This window comes from Bufo gargarizans, chromosome 2 (assembly GCF_014858855.1).
Source record: "Bufo gargarizans isolate SCDJY-AF-19 chromosome 2, ASM1485885v1, whole genome shotgun sequence".
In the NCBI taxonomy this organism is placed as follows: Eukaryota; Metazoa; Chordata; class Amphibia; order Anura; family Bufonidae; genus Bufo; species Bufo gargarizans.
The window spans coordinates 16824051-16846963 of NC_058081.1; the positions used below are offsets into that span (position 1 = coordinate 16824051).

The 22913-nt window shown below is 43.9% G+C and overlaps 1 protein-coding gene across 1 annotated transcript in view; it reads left to right on the top strand.

Moving 5' to 3' along the window:
* Positions 1-22913, top strand: part of LOC122927086 — a 640428-nt gene that overhangs the window by 517308 nt on the left and 100207 nt on the right. The window contains exon 23 of the mRNA XM_044278664.1: positions 17910-17962. Coding sequence (XP_044134599.1) covers positions 17910-17962 — 53 coding nt within the window. The remainder of the gene's footprint in view (positions 1-17909; positions 17963-22913) is intronic.

Sequence of the window (22913 nt, forward strand, 5' to 3'; positions counted from 1 at the left end):
CACACGGAGTGCTGTTCGCATCTTTTGTGGCCCTATTGAAGTGAATGGGTCCGCATCCGAGCCGCCAAAACAACGGCCGTGTGCATGAGGCCTAATACACACAAAAAGAGCTTTTTCTTTTGCCACTAATACACGACAAAAAGGGCTTTAGAACATATAACTTCACCGCTGAATGGCAAATAGGCCCTTATTTTTTTTCCACTTATACATGCCACAAAAGGCTTTAGAACATATAACTGCACCACTGAACGGCAAATATATTTTTCTTTTGCCACAAATACACAACAAAAAGGGCTTTAGAACATATAACGGCACCGCTGAACGGCAAATATATTTTTCTTTTGCCACTAATACACAACAAAAAGAGCATTAGAACATATAACGGCACCGCTGAACGGCAAATATATTTTACTTTTGCCACTAATACACGGCAAATAGGGCTTTAGAACATATAACTGCACCGCTGATCGGCAAATACATTTTTATTTTGCCACTATTACACGGCAAATAGGGCTTTAGAACATATAACTGCACTGCTGAACGGCAAATATATTTTACTTTTGCCACTAATACACGACAATAAGGGCTGTAATTTTGCACTTCACCACACAACGGCTAATAAACCCTTTTTTCCCACTAATACAAGCCAAGAAATGCTTTACAACATATAACTGCACCGCATAAGGGCAAATAAGATGTATAAATATTTCCTTGTAATAACCCCTGTTAAGGGCTGTATCAAACAGCACTTGTACCGCAATAACAAGAACGGTTTGCTAGAAATACAGAGCTGTATAATGGCAATTTGGATCCCCAGTCAGTGCAGCAAGGTGTAATAGGATTGTTTCTATTACCCAGGCTGCAACCTCCCCTACTGAATCCAATTCAACACAAATGCTGTGGAATGATTCCTCCCTATCCTTTCCCTACAGCTTAAATAATCTTTCCCTGCACTTGTAAATCGTTTTTTTAGTACAATGAAGTTATTTCTAGCACTGTCCCTAGCGCCTGCTGAAGTCTCTCCCTGCACTAAGTACACTGGAAAATTGCAGAATCCAAGATGACTGAGGCTATTTAAAGGGCTGTGACATCACAGGGCTGGCTGGCTGCTGATTGGCTGCATGCATGGCATTGTGGGTGATCCCGCCTTCCCAGAGTTCCTTGCTCCATGTCCTCACACGTGCTGCAGCCATTTTTTTTATAAAAAATGTGATTTGTTACCATGAATTATGAGGAAATTCAGATTCGATGCAAATCAAATTGTTCCTGAAATATGCATCAAATTCCTCTTCATTAACCTTGATTCTCTCATCTCTAATGGTAACCAGTTGGGGATAACAATTCATGTTCATTAACCACTTCTTTCACAAGTACCCCTGTTGATCCTCTGTTTGATGAGAAAGTAACACTTGTACAAGTGCTGCCTTCTCTTTATTATGTAATGACAACTGCTCCATCACCATTCACTTCAAAGGGGCAGCACCATCCTATTCACAGCAGCTAGAGATATGATTGAGGTCTTATTTTAAAGCTGATAATCTAAACTTTAAAACAATACAGCTGGAGTTCAGCTTTTAGAGCCCAGGTTGATAGTCAATTCTGCAGGACTATGTTTTCCATTATTTGTCCCCATAGACATGTACGTATTAGGGTGGAGAAAAATGGAATGCCTCTTAAAGGCTTCAGTTTTGCATTCCATCCTAGAATTCCATTATATACAGAGTTATAACAGAAGCTATAATGGAATTCCATGACGCAAATGCGAACCCGCCCTAACTAATTTTTGAGACTGGAAAATTATGATTATTATTAATAGAGGAAAGCAAATCAGAGCATCCGAAGTTAAATTCAATCGAAAGTTTAGGAAAAATTTGATTTGCAACAAATTTAAATTTCCTCACTCTTGGCAACAAATATTTTTTTTCTAAAATGACGGCTACATGTGTTACAAGGTGAAAGTAAGAAGCCCAGTAATGCAAGATTGTCCATAATGCTGTGCAGCCAGCTAATCCACAGCCTTTGGATGTAACTGTATGTCCAAATCACAAGTAATTTACTGCATTTGGACATACAGTCACATCCAAACTGCTTACCAGGGCTGTGACGATATAAAGTAAGGGAGTGATCCCTTGCTGGCAAGCTCTCAGATTGGTTAGTCTCTGCAGGCTAACCAATCAGAGCGCTTTGGTGTGAAAATGCCGGTTTGAGGCTGTAATCTCCACGCTGACACTCTGCTGCTACGTCCGAAATCGGTGCTTGCCTGAGGGTCTGATCAGCCTTAGTGTAACTGTAATACAGACTATACAGTGCATTGCAACAGATGACTATTGCAGTGCACTGTATAGCCATCAGGCCTACTGGATCTTCAAGATCCAAATCCAAGGTCTTGATAAATAAAAAAAAGTGTAAAAAAAATGTTAAAAATACAAAATCAATAAAAATAAAAATTGGCTTTTCTCTTGTTCATTTATGTCATTAAAAAAAGGAAATATATAACAAATCTACACATTATTGGTATCACCGCATCCGTAATGACCTTATCTATAAAAGTATCATGTTACTAATCCCACGCTTTGAATTCCGTAAAAAATTATGTGGAAAACAATGACGGAATTGCTGTTTTTGTCACCTCACCTCCACAAAAAAACAACAACAAGTGATCAAAAAGTCCTTTGGTAGCAAAACAATGATAAATGAAGTTCCAGCACTGCAAAATAATTGTTGTGTCGCTTGTCTCTTTATTCGTGGTAGCAAAATTACAGCATGTGGATCAAAACCTCACACTCCAACACCAGTTGACGCATTTCAGACACTTAGTCCTTAGTTATATGTACCCCAAAATGATATCAATAAAAACTACAGCCTGTGTCGCAAAAAACAATCTCCCACAGAGCTACATTGTTGAAAAAATAAAAAATGCTATGGACTTTAGTATATGGTGATGCAAAATATAATTTATTTTTAACACAAAAGTGATTTTATGCTGAAAAACTATATAAATTTGGTATCACCATAACCGTTTTAACCCACAGAATGAAATTATCATATTTAACACAAGAGGAACCCCATAAAAAAAAACACTGACACAATTGCCATTTTTACCCAATTTACCTCCACATAAAATGTTTTAAAAGTGAGCAAAAAGTCATATGTACCCCAAAATGATACTAATAAAAACTACAGCCCATCCCACAAAAAACAATCCCCCACACAGCTACATTGGTGAAAAAATAAAAAAGTTATGGACTTTAGTATATGGTGATGCAAAATATCATTTATTTTTAACACAAAAGTGATTATTTTTGCTGAAAAAGTAGTAAAACATAAAAAACTATATAAATTTGGTATCGCCATAACCGTATTAACCCACAGAATAAAATGATCATATCATATTTACCGCAAGAGGAAAACACTGACACGTTTGCAATTTTAACCCAATTTACCTCCACAATTTTTTTTATAAAAAGTGATCAAAAATACTTATGTACCACAAAATGATACCAATAAAAAGTACAGCCCGTCCTGCAAAAAAACAAGCCCCAACACAGCTGGTGAAAAGATAAAAATGTTATGGCCCCTAAAAGAATTTTAGCAAATGTTTGAAAATCCCAATGACGCTCCTTCCCTTCTGAATGCTGCCGTGTGCCCAAACAGCAGTTTACAACAACATATATGGTGTTACCGTATTCAGGAACAAATGCATAACAAATTGTGGGGTGCATTTTCTCCGGTTAGCCCTTGTGGAAAATGTAGGGCTAAAGCAACATTATATTGGAAAACCATATTACTTACAGGTAATTAACTTATTATAAATCCTCCATGACGGCATACCATAAGATGACCCACCTCCAACCAGGTAGGGACAGGAAGAAATAAATTTGACCCTCCTCCGGCTCCTCCTCAGTGTCTTTCTGAACCAAAAGCCTAGAGAGTCTTTTCCTATTTTTTTTTTTTTTTCATTCCCATCAACACATACCTCTATCTTTATACAATCCCATACCCGTATGTATATATATATATATATATATATATATATATATGTATATATATACAATGTATATATGCAGCCCTTTCTCAAATCCTGTTTGAAAGAATCTTAAAATTGCTTGAATGGAAAATTTCTGAGAAGAGTTCCCCAATTGAGTACACCAACTACAGAACCTTCTCCAGACTTTACAGTAAATCTTGGAAGTAACCTCTTTCCTGCTAGCCACTATGGTGTTAATTATGGCATCCGATAAGCCCTTGGACCTCAATGTAACCCTTTCAGGTTCCAAGCCGCCAGATGTAACTTTTCCACTTTGGGATGGTAGACTGAACCCTGCGACAATAGATCTTGTCTCCAGGGAAGAATCCATGGGCTCTGAACTGACAGATGCTTCAGAAGAGGGAACCACGGCTTCTTTGGCTACAGAGGGGCTATTAAAATCACATGGGCCTTGTATATTTGGATCTTTTTTAGTACCCTGGGAACTATCTGAAGAGGAGGAAAAGCATATGCCAGCTGAAAGTCTCACTTTTGTGACAGTGCGTCTACTCCTATGTTCCCATCGAAGGGGTTTAGGGAAAATGATTTTTTTTCTCTTGTTTTCTGCTGAGGCAAACAGATCCACCTGGGAAGTAACCCATAAATCTGTAATCTGGAGAAAAACTTGTTTTACTAGGCTCCATTCTGCTTAAGATGTTCGCCTATGAATTTAGAGATCCTTTTTAGGTGTACTGCCGACAGGGATCTTAGTGAACTTCTGCCCAGGAAAATATTTTGTCGGTTAACAGACTTAGACCTACACTTCTTGTTCCCCCTTGATGGTTTAGATAGGCAACCACGGTCATGTTTTCCATTCTGACTTGAATGTCTTTTCCCTCTATGTAATGGGACAATGCCTTTATAGCTTCCCAGACTGCTGATAATTCCCTCTGATTTGACGAGAGAGACCTTTGATCCTCGGACCATTGTCCTTGGAAAGAGAGATGAGAGCAATGCACTCCCCATCCCTAAAGGCTCGTGTCTGTCGTAATAACCTGCAGTTGTTCGGTATTCCAGGAATCCCCTCTCATCAGATGGTCTGGATTTTTCCACCACTGAAGGGACTGACGCACTCGTAAGGGAATTTAAATTGTCTCCTCTGACGAGTCCTGACTTCTGTTCCAACACCCTAATAACCATTGCTGTAGAAACTGAGTGTGGAACTGAGCCCACTTTACTGCTGGGATGCATTAAAGGGATTCTGTCACAAGGTTTCACCCCTGTCAGCTAAACATATGCTGATGTTCAGGACCTCATCAGGATTCCTAATGTGGGCTTCTAAATGTGATTCGTAGCCTTATTTTGCTAAAAAACAGGTTTTACTAACCTGTCACTCAAAGAAATAAGGTGCCCAAGGGGATGTCTGAGAGGCTGGCGCCAGAGTGCAGGTCATAACTGGGTTGAGCGAAGTGCCGGCACATGCACACTTTGCTTTAAGAAGCCAAATCGAGAAGTCTGCAAGGGCGCATCAGGCAGAGCCCTGTGCGCACGCGCAAGATCTTACAGCAGGAGGAGGGGGGAGGGAGAGCGAGAGGTGGCACAGAGGATTAGGAGGCAGTGCAGAAGTCTGGAAAGGCGGCGCTGGGCACGAACGGCTGTGGGTGCGGCCGTCACCTTGCATCCCTTGACATCCCCTTGGGCACCTTATTTCTTTGAGTGACAGGTTAGCAAAACCTGTTTTTTAGCAAAATAAGGCTACAGATCACATTTAGAAGCCCACATTAGGAATCATGATGAGGCCCTGAACATCAGCATATGTTTAGCTGACAGGGGTAAAACCTGGTGACAGAATCCCGTTAAGTTAACGAGCCTAGTAGCTTCATAGTCTCCCTGACTGTGCACACTGATTGACTTTGGAATTTTGAGACTTTCTCGCTTATTCCTATCACTTTCTGGGTTGGAAGAAAGGTTTTCTGAAGAGTGGAGTCTAGACAGACCCCTAAACATATTAAACTCTGGAATGGATAGGGGTTTGATTTTTTTTTCCAGTTTATTTTCCAGCCTGTCTGATAAAGTGTCTGACAGTTCATGAACAGATCGTTTTCTAGGATTTCTTCTGAGCTTCCTACGATTATCAGATCGTCCAAGTAGGGAACTATTAGGATGTTTCGCCTTCTTAAGTGAGCCACTACTTCTAGCATTACTTTGGTAAACAACCTCGGAGCGGAGGTGATCCCAAAGGGGAGTACTTGAAACTGGAAATGATGTAGCTCTTTCCCCAGAAAGACTGCTATGCAGAGAAATTTCTGAGCTCTCTCGCATACTGGAATATGGTATTATGCATCTTTTAAATCTATTGATGCCCAAAAATCTCCTTTTAATAAATTTATGGTGGATCTTTTGGTTTCCATTTAGAATTTGTCGCATTTTATGAATCTGTTCAGGCTCTTCAAGTTTATTATGAGACGGAGTCCCCATCTGTTTTTTTCACTAAAAATACTGTTGAATAATAACCCTTTTATTTGTTGAAAAGGAGGAACTGAGACAATACTTTTTGAGCCAAAAGATTCCAAATGCCTTCTTTAAATTTTCATTGTAAAACCGCCATTTTTTTTAATTTAGGGTACCTCTAAAAACGCCTATGGGAGGAGGAAGACCGAAGGAAATATAGTAACTCCTTGATACGATATTTAGAACCCAAGGGTTTACAGTAATTTATTCCCATTCTTTTATTTTTTTAAATGTATCTTCCTCCCACCTGACGCCTGGCGTCATTGTTTGGAAGATTCAGTATTTTTGGAATTAAACAAAAAGCCTCTATTTCAACTCTTTAGTTTTTTTCCTCTTTTCTAGTAGGTTTTTTGGCCTGGAAGGAACTACCTTTTTTTAACTCTCCGAAAGTGAAATTTTATTTTATTTGTATCCCTAGGAAAGGATTTTTTAGAATCCGAAGCCTTCTCTAAAATACTTTCTAAGTCCTGGCCAAACATCAAGTTCCCATGAAAGGGAAAACTACAGGTGAAACTTGAAAAATTAGAATATTGTGCAATGTTCATTTATTTCAGTAATGCAACTTAAAAGGTGAAACTAATATATGAGACTGATTACATGCAAAGTGAGATATTTCAAGCCTTTATTTGTTATAATTTGGATGATTATGGCTTACAGTTTATGAAAACCCCAAAGTCACAATCTCAGGTACCCTGCTCAGGGGGTATGGATTATTTAGCTGACTAGACTGTGACACTTTGAGCCTAGAATATTGAACCTTTTCACAATATTCATAATCATTTTGCATTAGTGAAACTCCTTTTAAGTAGCATTACTGAAATAAATTAACTTTTGCACGATATTCAAATTTTTCAAGTTTCACCTGTACATAGTTTCATCTTGGGACTGATGTCACCTGACTAAGATTTTAACCAAAGCGCCCTTCTAGCCACTACCGCTAGTCCTGAAGTTCTTGCTGCCATTCTGACCGATTCTGCCGTGGAATCAGCAATAATAGAAGAGGGAAGGAGTCTTCTAGAGAGTCATAAGGAGCCCCTTCTTTCACGAGAGATTCCAACTGTAATAATAATTTTTAGGGATTTAGAGACGGATGTGGTGGCTAGGTTTGGTTTGAATAATACAGCGGTAGCCTCCCAGGTCTTCTTCAGACTTGAATCTGCTTTCTTATCCATGGGGTCTTTTATCCAAGGGAAGGGCATTTGCCCCCTTGACCAATTTTGATAGGGATACATGTACTTTAGGACAGGACGTTAACAAGACCTCAACCTCTTCACTAAAGGAAAGGCGACGTCTCATAGTTTTTGGAATAAATAACTTCCTATCCGGAGTCTTCCATTCCCTTTTTATTAACTTCTGCATGTTTTTGTAGACTGGAAAAACTCTCTTTTTCCTTTGTTCTAGTCCACTAAACATCTGATCTTGGACGGACCTATGGACCTTTTCATCTGAGAGATCCATGGCCGCCCTGACAGCTTTGATTAACTCCTTTGTATCCTCAGAGGAGAATAGAAAGCTTTTAAATTCTGAATCCGATCCAGAGCAATCGGAAGAGTCAGGACCCTCTGAATCTTGTTCAGAATCTAAGGACGCGGAACTGGAATAACCCAATTTGACGTAGATGTACCAAGGATAGGCATAGGATTTTCAGATAGGGAAGCCCGCATCTCTTCCCTGATTATGCCCCTTAGTTCCTCTTTAAAAGAAGGAACCAGATCCTTCACCATATTAGTAGTACACTTTTTGCAGAGTTTTTTATTATATGTATCAGATAATTTGACCGAACATGTAACACACTTCCTAATCTTTGGACTAGACTTCGCTCTTGGAGCCCAATCCTTATCACTCTACACGCATACAGGAAGAGAGGGAGAAGGAGGTACAAAAGGGTTAGCATAAGTTAAAATATACAGCATTCCCCCAAGAGACTTTTAGTAACTTACAATAGAAGGCCGCTGAGAGGTCTCCATTTGGTTTGTACCCGGCTCACACATTTTTGGCCACTTTATCTCAGACCCCTTTAAATACTCTAACCTGCAGACCTCACATCAGAGGGCGACATCCGCCTTGATCCTGTGCACCAATTTTAGCTCTGGCACCTTGGAGAGCGTTCCACAGATCAGAAGTTTTGGAACACACGTGGACTGCATCCATCACCGCAAGCGCCAAAAGTATCAGGTTGCGATGAGGAGCATCTTACCAACCGGAGGAACTGTGTGAGTGCCCGGTTCGCACATAGACCTCCGCCCCCAATGCACAGAGCGGGAGGAAAGGAGCAGGGATATCCATCGCCTCACCAGCATCTCAATACCCAACTAGGGCACATGTGCTGCCTGCTTCCCTCATGTGGAAAGGCAGTCCGAATCTTCTATCCCTCCGCCTCTGCCTGCCTTACACAGAAAGCGGACTCACAACAAGTGCCATGAGGATAATCTGTCTCCCACCTGAAGGGACAGGAAGACACTGAGGAGGACCCAGAAGAGGGTCAAATTTATTCTTCCTTTCCCTACCTGGTTGGAGGAGGGTCATCTTATGGTATGCCGTCATGGAGGATGAAAGGGAAAATAAAAGTTAATTTTTCATTTTCACAGCCATGCGTTTCTAAATTCTATGAAACGCTTGTTGGGTCAAAGCATTAACTTCACCAATATATTTATTCCTTGAGGGGTGTAGTTTGAAAAATGGGGTAGATTTTGGCTTTTTCTTTCTAGGGTTATTTCAGGGTCTCTTCAAATGTGACATGGCACCTGAAAACCATTCCAGAAAAATCTGCCCTCCGATAACAAGATGGCGCTCCGTTCCTTCTGAGCACTACCGTGTGCCCGTACAGCAGGTTAAAACCACATATGGGGTGTTTATGTAAACTGCAGAATCAGGATAATAAATATTGAGATTTGTTTGGCTGTTAACTAGAGTTGAGCGAACACCTGGATGTTCGGGTTCGAGAAGTTCGGCCGAACTTCCCGAAAATGTTCGGGTTCGGGATCCGAACCCGACCCGAACTTCGTCCCGAACCCGAACCCCATTGAAGTCAATGGGGATCCAAACTTTTCGGCACTAAAAAGGCTGTAAAACCGCCCAGGAAAGGGCTAGAGGGCTGCAAAAGGCAGCAACATGTAGGTAAATCCCCTGCAAACAAATATGGATAGGGAAATGAATAAAAATAAAATAAATAAAAATAAACCAATATCAATTGGAGAGAGGTCCCATAGCAGAGAATCTGGCTTCACGTCACCCACCACTGTAACAGTCCATTGTCATATATTCAGGCCCCGGCACCCAGGCAGAGGAGAGAGGTCCCATAACAGAGAATCTGTCTTCATATCAGCAGAGAATCAGTCTTCATGTCATAGCAGAGAATCATGCTTCACGTCACCCAACACTGGAACAGTCCATTGTCAGATATGTAGGCCCCGGCACCCAGGCAGAGGAGAGAGGCCCCGTAACAAAGAATCTGGCTTCATGTCAGCAGAGAATCAGTCTTCATGTCATAGCAGAGAATCATGCTTCACGTCACCCAACACTGGAACAGTCCATTGTCAGATATTTAGGCCCCGGCATCCAGGCAGAGGAGAGAGGTCCCGTAACAGAGAATCTGGCTTCATGTCAGCAGAGAATCAGTCTTCATGTCATAGCAGAGAATCATGCTTCACGTCACCCAACACTGGAACAGTCCATTGTCAGATATTCAGGCCCCGGCACCCAGGCAGAGGAGAGAGGTCCCATAACAGAGAATCTGGCTTCATGTCAGCAGAGAATCAGTCTTCATGTCATAGCAGAGAATCATGCTTCTTGTCACCCAACACTGGAACAGTCCATTGTCAGATATTTAGGCCCCGGCACCCAGGCAGAGGAGAGAGGCCCCGTAACAAAGAATCTGGCTTCATGTCAGCAGAGAATCAGTCTTCATGTCATAGCAGAGAATCATGCTTCACGTCACCCAACACTGGAACAGTCCACTGTCAGATATTTAGGCCCCGGCATCCAGGCAGAGGAGAGAGGTCCCGTAACAGAGAATCTGGCTTCATGTCAGCAGAGAATCAGTCTTCATGTCATAGCAGAGAATCATGCTTCACGTCACCCAACACTGGAACAGTCCATTGTCAGATATTTAGGCCCAGGCACCCAGGCAGAGGAGAGAGGTCCCGTAACAGAGAAACTGGCTTCATGTCAGCAGAGAATCAGTCTTCATGTCATAGCAGAGAATCATGCTTCACGTCACCCAACAGTGGAACAGTCCATTGTCAGATATTTAGGCCCCGGCATCCAGGCAGAGGAGAGAGGTCCCGTAACAGAGAATCTGGCTTAATGTCAGCAGAGAATCAGTCTTCGTGTCTTAGCAGAGAATCATGCTTTACGTCACCCAACACTGGAACAGTCCATTGTCATATATTTAGGCCCAGGCACCCAGGCAGAGAAGAGAGGTCCCGTAACAGAGAATCTGGCTTCATGTCAGCAGAGAATCAGTCTTCATGACATAGCAGAGAATCAGTCTTCATGACATAGCAGAGAATCATGCTTCACGTCACCCAACACTGGAACAGTCCGTTGTCAGATATTTAGGCCCAGGCACCCAGGCAGAGGAGAGAGGTCCCGTAACAGAGAATCTGGCTTCATGTCAGCAGAGAATCAGTCTTCATTTCATAGCAGAGAATCATGCTTTATGTCACCCAACACTGGAACAGTCCATTGTCAGATATTTAGGCCCAGGCACCCAGGCAGAGGAGAGAGGTCCCGTAACAGAGAATCTGGCTTCATGTCAGCAGATAATCAGTCTTCATGTCATAGCAGAGAATCATGCTTCACGTCACCAAACATTGGAACAGTCTATTATCATATATTTAGGCCCCGGCACCCAGACAGAGGAGAGGTTCATTCAACTTTGGGTTGCCCCACAATATAATGGTAAAATGAAAATAAAAATAGGATTGAATGAGGAAGTGCCCTGGAGTACAATAATATATGGTTAAGGGGAGGTAGTTAATGTCTAATCTGCACAAGGGATGGACAGGTCCTGTGGAATCAATGCCTGGTTCATTTTTATGAACGTCAGCTTGTCCACAATGGCTGTAGACAGGCGACTGCGTTTGTCTGTAATGACGCCCCCTGCCGTGCTGAATACACGTTCAGACAAAACCCTGGCCGCCGGGCAAGCCAGCACCTCCAAGGCATAAAAGGCTAGCTCTGGCCACGTGGACAGTTTGGAGACCCAGAAGTTGAATGGGGCCGAACCATCAGTCAGTACGTGGAGGGGTGTGCACACGTACTGTTCCACCATGTTAGTGAAATGTTGCCTCCTGCTAACACGTTGCATATCAGGTGGTGGTGCAGTTAGCTGTGGCGTGTTAACAAAACTTTTCCACATCTCTGCCATGCTAACCCTGCTCTCAGAGAAGCTGGCCGTGACACAGCTGCCTTGGCGACCTCTTGCTCCTCCTCTGCCTTGGCCTTGGGCTTCTACTTGTTCCCCTATGACATTTGGGAATGCTCTCAGTAGCGCGTCTACCAACGAGCGCTTGTACTAGCGCATCTTCCTATCACGCTCCAGTGCAGGAAGTAAGGTGGGCACATTGTCTTTGTACCATGGATCCAGCAGGGTGGCAACTAAGTAGTCCGCACACGTTAAAATGTGGGCAACTCTGCGGTCGTTGCGCAGGCACTGCAGCATGTAGTCGCTCATGTGTGCCAGGCTGCCCAGAGGTAAGGACAAGCTGTCCTCTGTGGGAGGCTTATCGTCATCGTCCTGCGTTTCCCCCCAGCCACTCACCAGTGATGGGCCCGAGCTGCGTTGGGTGCCACCCCGCTGTGACCATGCTTCATCCTCATCCTCCTCCACCTCCTCCTCATCCTCGTCCTCCTCGTCCTCCAGTAGTGGGCCCTGGCTGGCCACATTTGTACCTGGCCTCTGCTGTTGCAAAAAACCTCCCTCTGAGTCACTTCGAAGAGACTGGCCTGACTCCTCCTCCTCCTCCTCCTGGGCCACCTCCTCTTCCATCATCGCCCTAAGTGTTTTCTCAAGGAGACATAGAAGTGGTATTGTAACGCTGATAACAGCGTCATCTCCACTGGCCATGTTGGTGGAGTACTCGAAACAGCGCAACAGGGCACACAGGTCTCGCATGGAGGCCCAGTCATTGGTGGTGAAGTGGTGCTGTTCCGCAGTGCGACTGACCCGTGCGTGCTGCAGCTAAAACTTCACTATGGCCTGCTGCTGCTCGCACAGTCTGTCCAGCATGTGCAAGGTGGAGTTCCACCTGGTGGGCACGTCGCATATGAGGCGGTGGGCGGTGTAGCGCAGACAGGCGAGCAGCGGCAGGATGTGAACGCCGGAAGCGCGAACAGACGGCCCGCACTTTATGCAGCAGCTCTGACATGTCGGGGTAGTTGTGAATGAACTTCTGCACCACCAAAATCAGCACATGCGCCAGGCAAGGGATGTGCGTCAAACTGGCTAGTCCCAGAGCTGCAACGAGATTTCGCCTATTATGGCACACCACCAGGCCGGGCTTGAGGCTCACCGGCAGCAAACACTCGTCGGTCTGTTGTTCTATACCTCACCACAATTCCTGTGCGGTGTGGGGCCTCTCCCCCAAACATATGTGTTTCAGAATGGCCTGCTGACGTTTACCCCGTGCTGTGCTGAAGTTGGTGGTGAAGGTGTGTGGCTGACTGGATGAGCAGGTGGAAGAAGAGGAGGAGGAAGCTGAGTAGGAGGAGGTGGAAACAGGAGGCAAAGAATGTTGCCCTGTGATCCTTGGTGGCGGAAGGACTTGCGCTAAACAGCTCTCCGCCTGGGGCCCAGCCACCACTACATTTACCCAGTGTGCAGTTAGGGAGATATAGCGTCCCTGGCCGTGCTTACTGGTCCACGTATCTGTGGTTAGGTGGACCTTGCCACAGATGGCGTTGCACAGTGCACACTTGATTTTATCGGATACTTGGTTGTGCAGGGAAGGCATGGCTGTGGGACAGCAAGCGACATGAGCTGTTTGAAGCTGTTTGTGTCCACCAGCCTAAATGACAGCATTTCATAGGCCAGTAGTTTAGAAATGCTGGCATTCAGGGCCAGCGATCGAGGGTGGCTAGGTGGGAATTTATGCTTTCTCTCAAATGTTTGTGAGATGGAGAGCTGAACGCTGCCGTGTGACATGGTTGAGATGCTTGGTGACGGAGGTGGTGGTGTTGGTGGTACATCCTCTGTTTGCTGGGCGGCAGGTGCCAACGTTCCTCCAGAGGCGGAGGAAGAGGCAGAGGCGGCAGCAGCAGAAGAGGCCGAGGCGGCAGCAGCAGAAGAGGTAGCAGGGGGAGCCTGAGTGACTTCCTTGTTTTTAAGGTGTTTGCTCCACTGCAGTTCATGCTTTGCATGCAGGTGCCTGGTCATGCAGGTTGTGCTAAGGTTCAGAACGTTAATGCCTCGCTTCAGGCTCTGATGGAACAGCGTGCAAAACACTCAGGTCTTGTCGTCAGCACATTGTTTGAAGAAGTACCATGCCAGGGAACTCCTTGAAGCTGCCTTTGGGGTGTTCGGTCCCAGATGGCGGCGGTCAGTAGCAGGCGGAGTCTCTTGGCGGCGGGTGTTTTGCTTTTGTCTACTGCTCCCTCTTTTGCTACGCTGTTGGCTCGGTCTCACCACTGCCTCTTCCTCCGAACTGTGAAAGTCAGTGGCACGACCTTCATTCCATGTGGGGTCTAGGACCTCATCGTCCCCTGCATCGTCTTCCACCCAGTCTTGATCCCTGACCTCCTGTTCAGTCTGCACACTGCAGAAAGACGCAGCAGTTGGCACCTGTGTTTCGTCATCATCAGAGACATGCTGAGGTGGTATTCCCATGTCCTCATCATCAGGAAACATAAGTGGTTGTGCGTCAGTGCATTCTATGTCTTCCACCGCTGGGGAAGGGCTAGGTGGATGCCCTTGGGAAACCCTGCCAGCGGAGTCTTCAAACAGCATAAGACACTGCTGCATAACTTGAGGCTCAGACAGTTTCCCTGGTATGCATGGGGGTGATGTGACAGACTGATGGGCTTGGTTTTCAGGTGCCATCTGTGCGCTTTCTGCAGAAGACTGGGTGGGAGATAATGTGAACGTGCTGGATCCACTGTCGGCCACCCAATTGACTAATGCCTGTACCTGCTCAGGCCTTACCATCCTTAGAACGGCATTGGGCCCCACCAAATATCGCTGTAAATTCTGGCGGCTACTGGGACCTGAGGGTCCACTAACACCACCACGACCATGTCCGCGTCCCTTACTAGATTTTTTCCTCATTGTTACCGTTCACCACAATAAGAAAAATATTATTTGGCCCAATGTATTGAATTCTAATTCAGGCCTTTTTTTACAGACACCTAACACTATCTGGCTATGTATTTAGGTACCGTATTACACTAATACAGGCACAGCAGTAACCACAGATTTAGCTGAATATAAATTTGAGGCCTATTATTTAGGCGCTGGGTGACAGGTATACGTTTACAGACAGAATTTGACTTGGAATTGCACAGTAGCGTGTGTGTGAAGTTATTGAGAGTGACCCTATCAGCACCTTGATTCTACTATACCCTGTTAGGGATAGATTTAAAGTAGGTCTGATACAGCAGAAACCACAAATTTAGAGAATTGCTAAGTTGGGAATTGTATTTCAACCCTGAACAAAAATATATCCTTTGCCAGACAGCAGACAGTATTACAATTGGCTGGCCACAGCTGAAACACCAGATTTAGGGTACTGCTATTTTGGCAATTGTATTTCACCCCTCAATAAAATAGCAAGCACAGCCAAGCCCCTGATGTAGGATATAGCCAAAAAATAACCACACTATTGAGTGCAGGCTGAGTATAATCACCCTGTGCATCGTGTTTTACATAGACTTACTGTGCACCATATTCATTGTCAACAGGCAGTCTAATATTTAGGCTCATTTATCTAGTTCACCTACTGCACCATTAATAATTAATCTGTTCTCTTATACATAGACTTAATGTGCGTCAGACTCATTGTTAACAGGCAGTTTAATATATAGATGCATTTATCTATTTCACCTACTGTACCTTTCATACTTAATACATAGTTACATTACTGATTCCGTGACTGCACACTATGGCCAACAGACGTTTGCCTGGGCCCTCAAAAGGAATGGGCAGTGGCAAAAATTATGCTGTAGCCGGTACAAGAAGTAGCAGAAAAAGGGGTACTGGTAGCAGCAGGTGCAGCAACAGGCCTCAGCTGCCACTGTCATGCAGTGGTTGACCAATAATCCAGCTCTACCGGAATAATTGACTCTTCAACATTATCTCAAGTGACGTCAGACACACATAACCAGGAATCGGTGGGTTCCTCTGATACCACACTTAGTTGGCATGGCCCAGTAACAACCACTGTGCCCTCACCTGTCTTGCAACTGCCTCTTTCTTTTGCTGCTCCTTCTGCTCGGGACATAATGTATGCTTGTAATGTAACGTGAATTCAAAAGATTTGAGAATGAATAAGCTTATGCAGGCTTAGTGAATAAACATATTTACTAAGTGCGATTAAATTCAAAAGCATATTTATTATATCACAATTAAAAGACATACATTAAATAAATAATATAGATAATAACATAGTCCATACATAAGGTGCTGAGAAAATGCCAAAGCCCCCCCCCCAGGTATTGGTCCCATATTTATCACACCAATAAGTGAGATATTGTAACTGGGGGAATATATCCCCACTATTCCTATTTGAATATGATGCCCCACAGTTTGCATACAAGCAAAAGCATGAGTATTATTCTATATAGGCAGATGTTTGACACCTACAAATTATATCATAAGCCCACATGAACTGGATAAACTCCACATTCATCCACAATAGTCCCAATGGACACACAAGGCAATCTAAAGTGCAGGCAACGAATAATAAGCATTACATAACATGGGAAATCATACAGACCAGAGCTGAGGGGGGCAGAAAAACCAGGTGATGGCAATGCCGCCTTCGCGTTGTAATGCTAGGATTCCTGCTCCAATGTCCTCCTCTGCCTCCTCATCCTCCACCATGTCCTCACCCTCCAATGTAGGAACAGTTCACAGTGGTCCTTCAGCATATCACATATGCAAAGGTAGGCATTGTCATGTATGTGGTTCTGCACCTGGTCAGCCTGAGGGAACGGGTCCTCACCGGGGAAGAACTGCTTTGCATCATCAATAAAGAAATTGAACACTGGCTGTCTCCTCGCCAACTGGAAATAGGAACTATGGTTACTGATAGCAGGAAGAACATTTTGTCTGCGCTGCATCATGGAGGGCTGACCCATGCGCCCTACATGACTCACGTCTACAGTCTGGTTGTCACCCGGTTCCTGAAGTCTTCCACTGAGCTGTTAAAAAATGTCCAGGAAACTGGTTATGCAATTCAGCCACTCTTACCGTTCAAAACACACCCACCTTGAATTGCAAATGCAAAATCCTCTTCCTTACCATCACCTAATATGCGATATTTTCACCTGTTGGAACTTCACACTTCACATGTATTAGACCACCTGTAGGAGCAGAGGAAGGTGGTCAACGATTTTGCAGCAGTTAGACAGGTCTACTCCCCAGCGTAACATCCACATTAGGCAATGGGGCCCCTACTACTGCTGCTGCGACCACTCTGTCATGGGGCCACTACTACTGCTACTGCCACTGTCGCCACTGTCTCATGGGGCCACTACTGCTGCTGCTGCTGTTTCCACCATCGTCACCACTCTGTCATGGGCCAGTACTGCCACTGCTGCTGCCACCATCACCACTCTAAAATGGAGCCACTACTGCCACTGCTGCTGCTTCCACCACTGTTCCCACTCTGTACAAGGGCCAATATTGTCACTGTTACTGCTGCCTGCACCGTCCCCACTCTGTTTTGGGGTGACTACTTGAATCTTGGTGCACTGTACACAGTTAATTCCAAAGCGACAAATTAGACGTGACACTAACATTGACCTGTAATACTGACGCACAGCAATTCCACAGCTAACAGAAGGGATTAGCTATGAATCTTGGTGCCCTGTACAGTGATGTTTAGAGCAATAAACTGCCTATAATACTGACAGCACATTACCTACTGAACGGAGTAAATATGAATGTGGGTGCACTAAAACGTAATGCAAATGGTGTTACACTCTTCCTGCACTCTCTTCAGTCTCCCTGCACTGTCCCTGCTGTTTAAGTTCCAAGCCTTCACTTTGAGATTGGGCCACCAAGTGGGATGAACATGATTAGGCAGAGGGCCCTAAGTATACCAGATTTATAGGGATTTGCGACTAATAAATTCTGGAATTAATTAAATTTCTTGAAGTTTGTTAATCATTCAAATTACATTTTTCAAAAGTTTGCTCATTTCTAATTATTATGTATTGATAATATTTATATTATTTTGTGTCTTTCTCCTATTGGTCTCTCTTCTATCAGTCCCAGGATTCGGTAGAAGTAATCACCCCCACAATGATTGGCAGCACTTACAGGTAAGTCGATTTCTATCTCTGAGATCACCATATGGTTTCTGATTCTTTCATCTGGTAATTGTGTCTTTCGGTCCGCACCAAAGATGATTTTTTCTGTTCACCAGATGTTCCTGTGTAAACAGGGATCAGCTTATGTGCAAAAGCAATGAATCTGTATGGGGATGGGTGATCACAGTATCTGCAACTCCTGAACTCTGGGGTTACGGTTCTGGTAACTTTTGAGTCCTGCGGAGGCTTAATTTTTTTAATTTGCTGAACTGCTACACAGCAATGGTTGGTTGTCCATGGGAAGAGCATCAAATACCTAGGGACTGTCATTACCTGGAGTCCAGTCAATCAATACCAAAAATCAAAGCAGTGCAGCATTGGCCTACCCTGAACACAGTCTTGAAGCTCCGGGCTTGCCTGGACCTACTGGGCTACTACAGGAGGTTCATAAATAGGGATGAGTGAACCCGTGTAAGTTTGGGTTTGCCGGGTTCAGACAAACTTCAGGTCAAAGTTCGGGTTCGGAACCCCGGCTTGACCCGAAATTTACCCCAAACCAGAACCCCATTGAAGTCAATGGCGACCCGGACTTCACTTTATTAATTTCCGTTATAACATGGTTATATCGAAAAATAAAGCATTCTTTTCTCAAGATTATACCTAGTCAGCAAAAGCATATAGGGGTGCAGCCACATTGGCAAAGTTATTTATGAATAGTGATGAGCGAACCCAAACTGCATGGTTATAACATGTTATATCAGAGAATAATATAATTCTTAAGACAGAATACAAAACAATATGGCTTTTAGGGATTAAAAAATCTAACTCAACTCATCCACTTGATCGCGCTGCAGCAGTCTCTTCTATCTTCATTCAGCAGAACCTGCCAAGGAACCTGCGATGTGCGCAATGACATCACTATGCTCACCACATGGCAGAGCGCTGGGACGTCATCGCCCACATCGCAGGTCCTTTGGCAGGCCCTGTTGAATGAAGATAGAAGAGACTGCTGCAGCGCGATCAAGTGGATGAGGTGAGTTATAATCCCTAAACGGCCATATTGTTTTGCATTCTGTCTTAAGAATTATTTTATTTTCTGATATAACATGTTATAACCATGCAGTTCGGGTTTGCTCATCATTATTCATAAATAACTTTGCCAAAGTGGCTGCACCCCTATATGCTTTTTCTGAATAGCTATAATCTTGAGAAAACCAAAATTTACTTTTTGAAGTTGTGGACTGAAGAGGTTGTAGTGTTTTGAGAGTACAGGTGGCTGCTGACTTGTGCCCACATCTTGGACTATGCAGACATCCAAGTCATTCATTCCATACAATGATGGGACCTTTAAAGGGTTTCTACCACTTAGGTGTCACATATTTGGCTGTCAGACACTAGCGATCCGCTAGTGTCTGCTCTGGCCAACCATCCTAATATAATTGCTTTTGGGGCGGTGGTTTGGCTAAAAAAACTACTTTTATTAATATGCTAATGAGCCTCTAGGTGCTATGGGGGCGTCATTAGCACCTAGAGGCTCCGTCTACCTTCAGAAACGGCCGCCGCCGAGCGCGTCCCTCCAGCCCGCCCATCTCCTCCTGAATGCGATCCTCGTATGTATTCTGCGCATGCGCAGTGAATGTCTGATCGCTTCCTTGCTCAGACATCTCCACTGCGCCTGCGCGATGACGCCATAGTGCTCCGAGGACAGGCGCAGTGGAGATGTCTGAGCAGGGAAGCTGTCAGACATTTACTGCGCATGCGCAGAATACATACGAGGATCGCATTCAGGAGGAGATGGGCGGGCTGGAGGGACGCGCTGGGGGCGGCAGTTTCTAAAGGTAGACGGAGCCTCTAGGTGCTAATGACGCCCCCATAGCACCTAGAGGCTCATTAGCATATTAATAAAAGTAGTTTTTTTAGCCAAACCACCGCCCCAAAAGCAATTGTATTAGAATGGTTGGCCAGAGCAGACACTAGCGGATCGCTAGTGTCTGACAGCCAAATATGTGACGCCTAAGTGGTAGAAACCCTTTAAGGTGCTGGAGGCTGACGTAAACCAGATCAGGGTGGAAGTGTATATAACAGCTATAACAGCTTCCTTAGTCAACCTTGACACTGGCCATTTAGGTCATCAGAATTTATGAGACTCCAGGTTTTAACCTTTTAATCCCTATTCTGGTATTTTCTGAGTAGCATTGGCAGCTGGAGGTGGAGAGCAAAAACCCAGATGTAATTACACCTGGTCAACGCTGCTCCCCCGCCCATCTGATATTGAGGACCTGTCCTGTGGATAGGCTATCAATAGGTCATCAGAATAGGTCATCATAATTTATGACACTCCAGGTTTTCACCTTTTAATCTTTGAGAAATTTAATTAATGGCTGGCTTAATTGTGTGAAAAAAAGAAGAAAAATAAACAATATATATATATATATATATATATATATATATATATATATATAAATAACGAGGCAGCACTTCCAGCTTTCAGTGTACGGGTAAAGACCCCAAACTTTAATCCAAGCGACGTTTCGGCCTGCTCAATGAGGCCTTTATCAAGTTTTTATTTATTGTATATCGTGGAGGAAGAGCCTACCTCTGTGGGGATTTGCACCCAGTCTACCAACTCTGACTGTGCTGCTGCACTATCTGTGTTATATATATATATATATATATATATATATATATAGGAAAATACATACACCTATTTATTGTTACAGTATACCTCTATCTCTATAAAGTACCAACATTAACATATAAAACCGTAAAACATAAATAAAAAACTAGCCAATTTCACAAATAATGTTTGTATTGCAAAAGTATATAGTCACAGTGTCTCACTTAATTTCATGTGCGGAGCTCACGCACTTTTTGAAATTGGTCAAGTTAAAGATACAGAAGTAGAACTGGCCAAATTTTGTAGCAAAGTTGGACTGGGCATACAATGATTTTAGTGTATTCCACAACTGGTTACTCTGTGTTCCTGGCAACCTAGACTGAAGGAGAAGAATTGATGCCCCAGAGCTGGAAGGAAAGACATTGTAGGAAGGTGCAAGAGATACATTCACCCTCACAAATATTGAGCACTTATGAGAACTGGTAGTACAGGTAGGAGACAAGGTCATAGTGTGCAACAGGATTGCAAATAGAGATGGGAAGCTCAAGGGAAAATGAACTGCCACCCGATAAGAAGTGGTATAACAGCCTAATTTCCAGTACTAATGTTGATGTAAAAGCCTGAGGAAGAGTAAGACCCTATTTAAACTTTACACCAAAATATGTAATAGCCTTGCATGTTGTCATGTTTTGGTGTGGGAGGGAAACCCACCCCGAATGTAGCAGAGAAAGGGGTGAGGGTAAAAGGCCTGGAAACTAGGGAAAGGAGCTGTTCGCCTCCTAGAGAAACCCTAGTTAAAGTCCTGACTGACTGCAAATAATAGGTAGGTGAGTTCATACACAGGAACTGTCAGTACAAGAGACAACCTGTTCCTCCAAACAGTAGGACGAACAGGAGTCTCCGTCAGGCCTAAACACAAATAACAGGAAAAAGAGCAAAACAAGGTAACCCAGACGATCAACAAAAGGTGAAGAAGACACTTAACTTCAAATAGCAATGAAAGCACAGAAACTTCGCCGAGATCCAAACACCAGCAATCCAAAACCAGACAGAAGCTATAAAACGCACACCATGGTGGGAGAAGCCACAATAAATAGGGAAGGATAAATGACCACATAAGCAACACCTGAGGCAAGTGGTGTGGCCATCATAGGAAACAACACGGACACGAATTGATCCACAAGGAACCTGTCAGATCAAACCATGTATTGCCAGTCTCACTGATCTCCTGGCACCTGTCACAGGATCGTCCGTGACAGTACCACCCCCCCTTTTACGGGTGACTTACGGGACACCCAGGACCGACCTTATCCGGGTGAGACCTGTGAAAAGCTTTCACCAAATGACTGGCATTCACGTTGGATGCTGGTACCCACATCCTCTCCTCTGGCCCATAACCCTTAGAGTGCACAAGCTACTCAAGAGATCTATGGAGAACTTGAGAGTCAATTATCTTGGCAATCAGAAATTCCAAACTACCGTCCACCATGAAAGGAGCTGGAGGCAATGAATACGGTTCCAAAGGTTCAACATATCTCTTCAACAAAGACTTATGAAACACATTAGGAGTCTGAGGAAGTACAAGACAAAAGGCTACCGGATTAATAATGGCAGTGATCTTATATGGACCAATAAACCTTGGACCCAACTTCCAAGAAGGTACGTTAAACTTAATCTTTCATGTGGACAGCCACACCGAATCACCAATTCTTAGGTACGGACCATTCATACGTCTCCTGTCAGCCATACGTTTATACTTGTTGCCCATATTCCTCAAGTTATTTTGAATTTTCCGCCATATAGATGACAATGATGATGAAAAATGTTCCTCCTCAGGAATACCAGAAGTATCAGAACCAGAAAATGTGCCAAACTGCGGGTGAAACCCATGTGTCAAAAAAAACTGCGACTTATCAGTGGACTCCTGTCTACGATTGTTTATTTCAAACTCTGCTAGAGACAAAAATGAAGACCACTCCTCCTAGTTCTCAGAGACAAAACATCTCAAGTAAGTCTCCAGACTCTGATTAGTGCGCTCCGTCTGTCCGTTTGATTGAGGATGAAAAGCCTAAGAGTACCCTCATTAGAGTACAGAACACCTTCCAGAATCTGGAAACAAACTGAGTCCCATGAATTGAGACCACGTCAGAGGGAATGCCATGTAGTTTCACAATGTTATCAACAAACACTTGTGCAATCGTTTTAGCATTAGGTAGGCCCGGCAATGCTATAAAGTGTGCCATCTTACTAAAGCGATCAACTACCACCAGAATAACTGTCTTTCCTGAAGAATTAGGTAGATCAGAGTCCATGGCCTGTACGGGATGGGCAACGGAAGTAGAGATC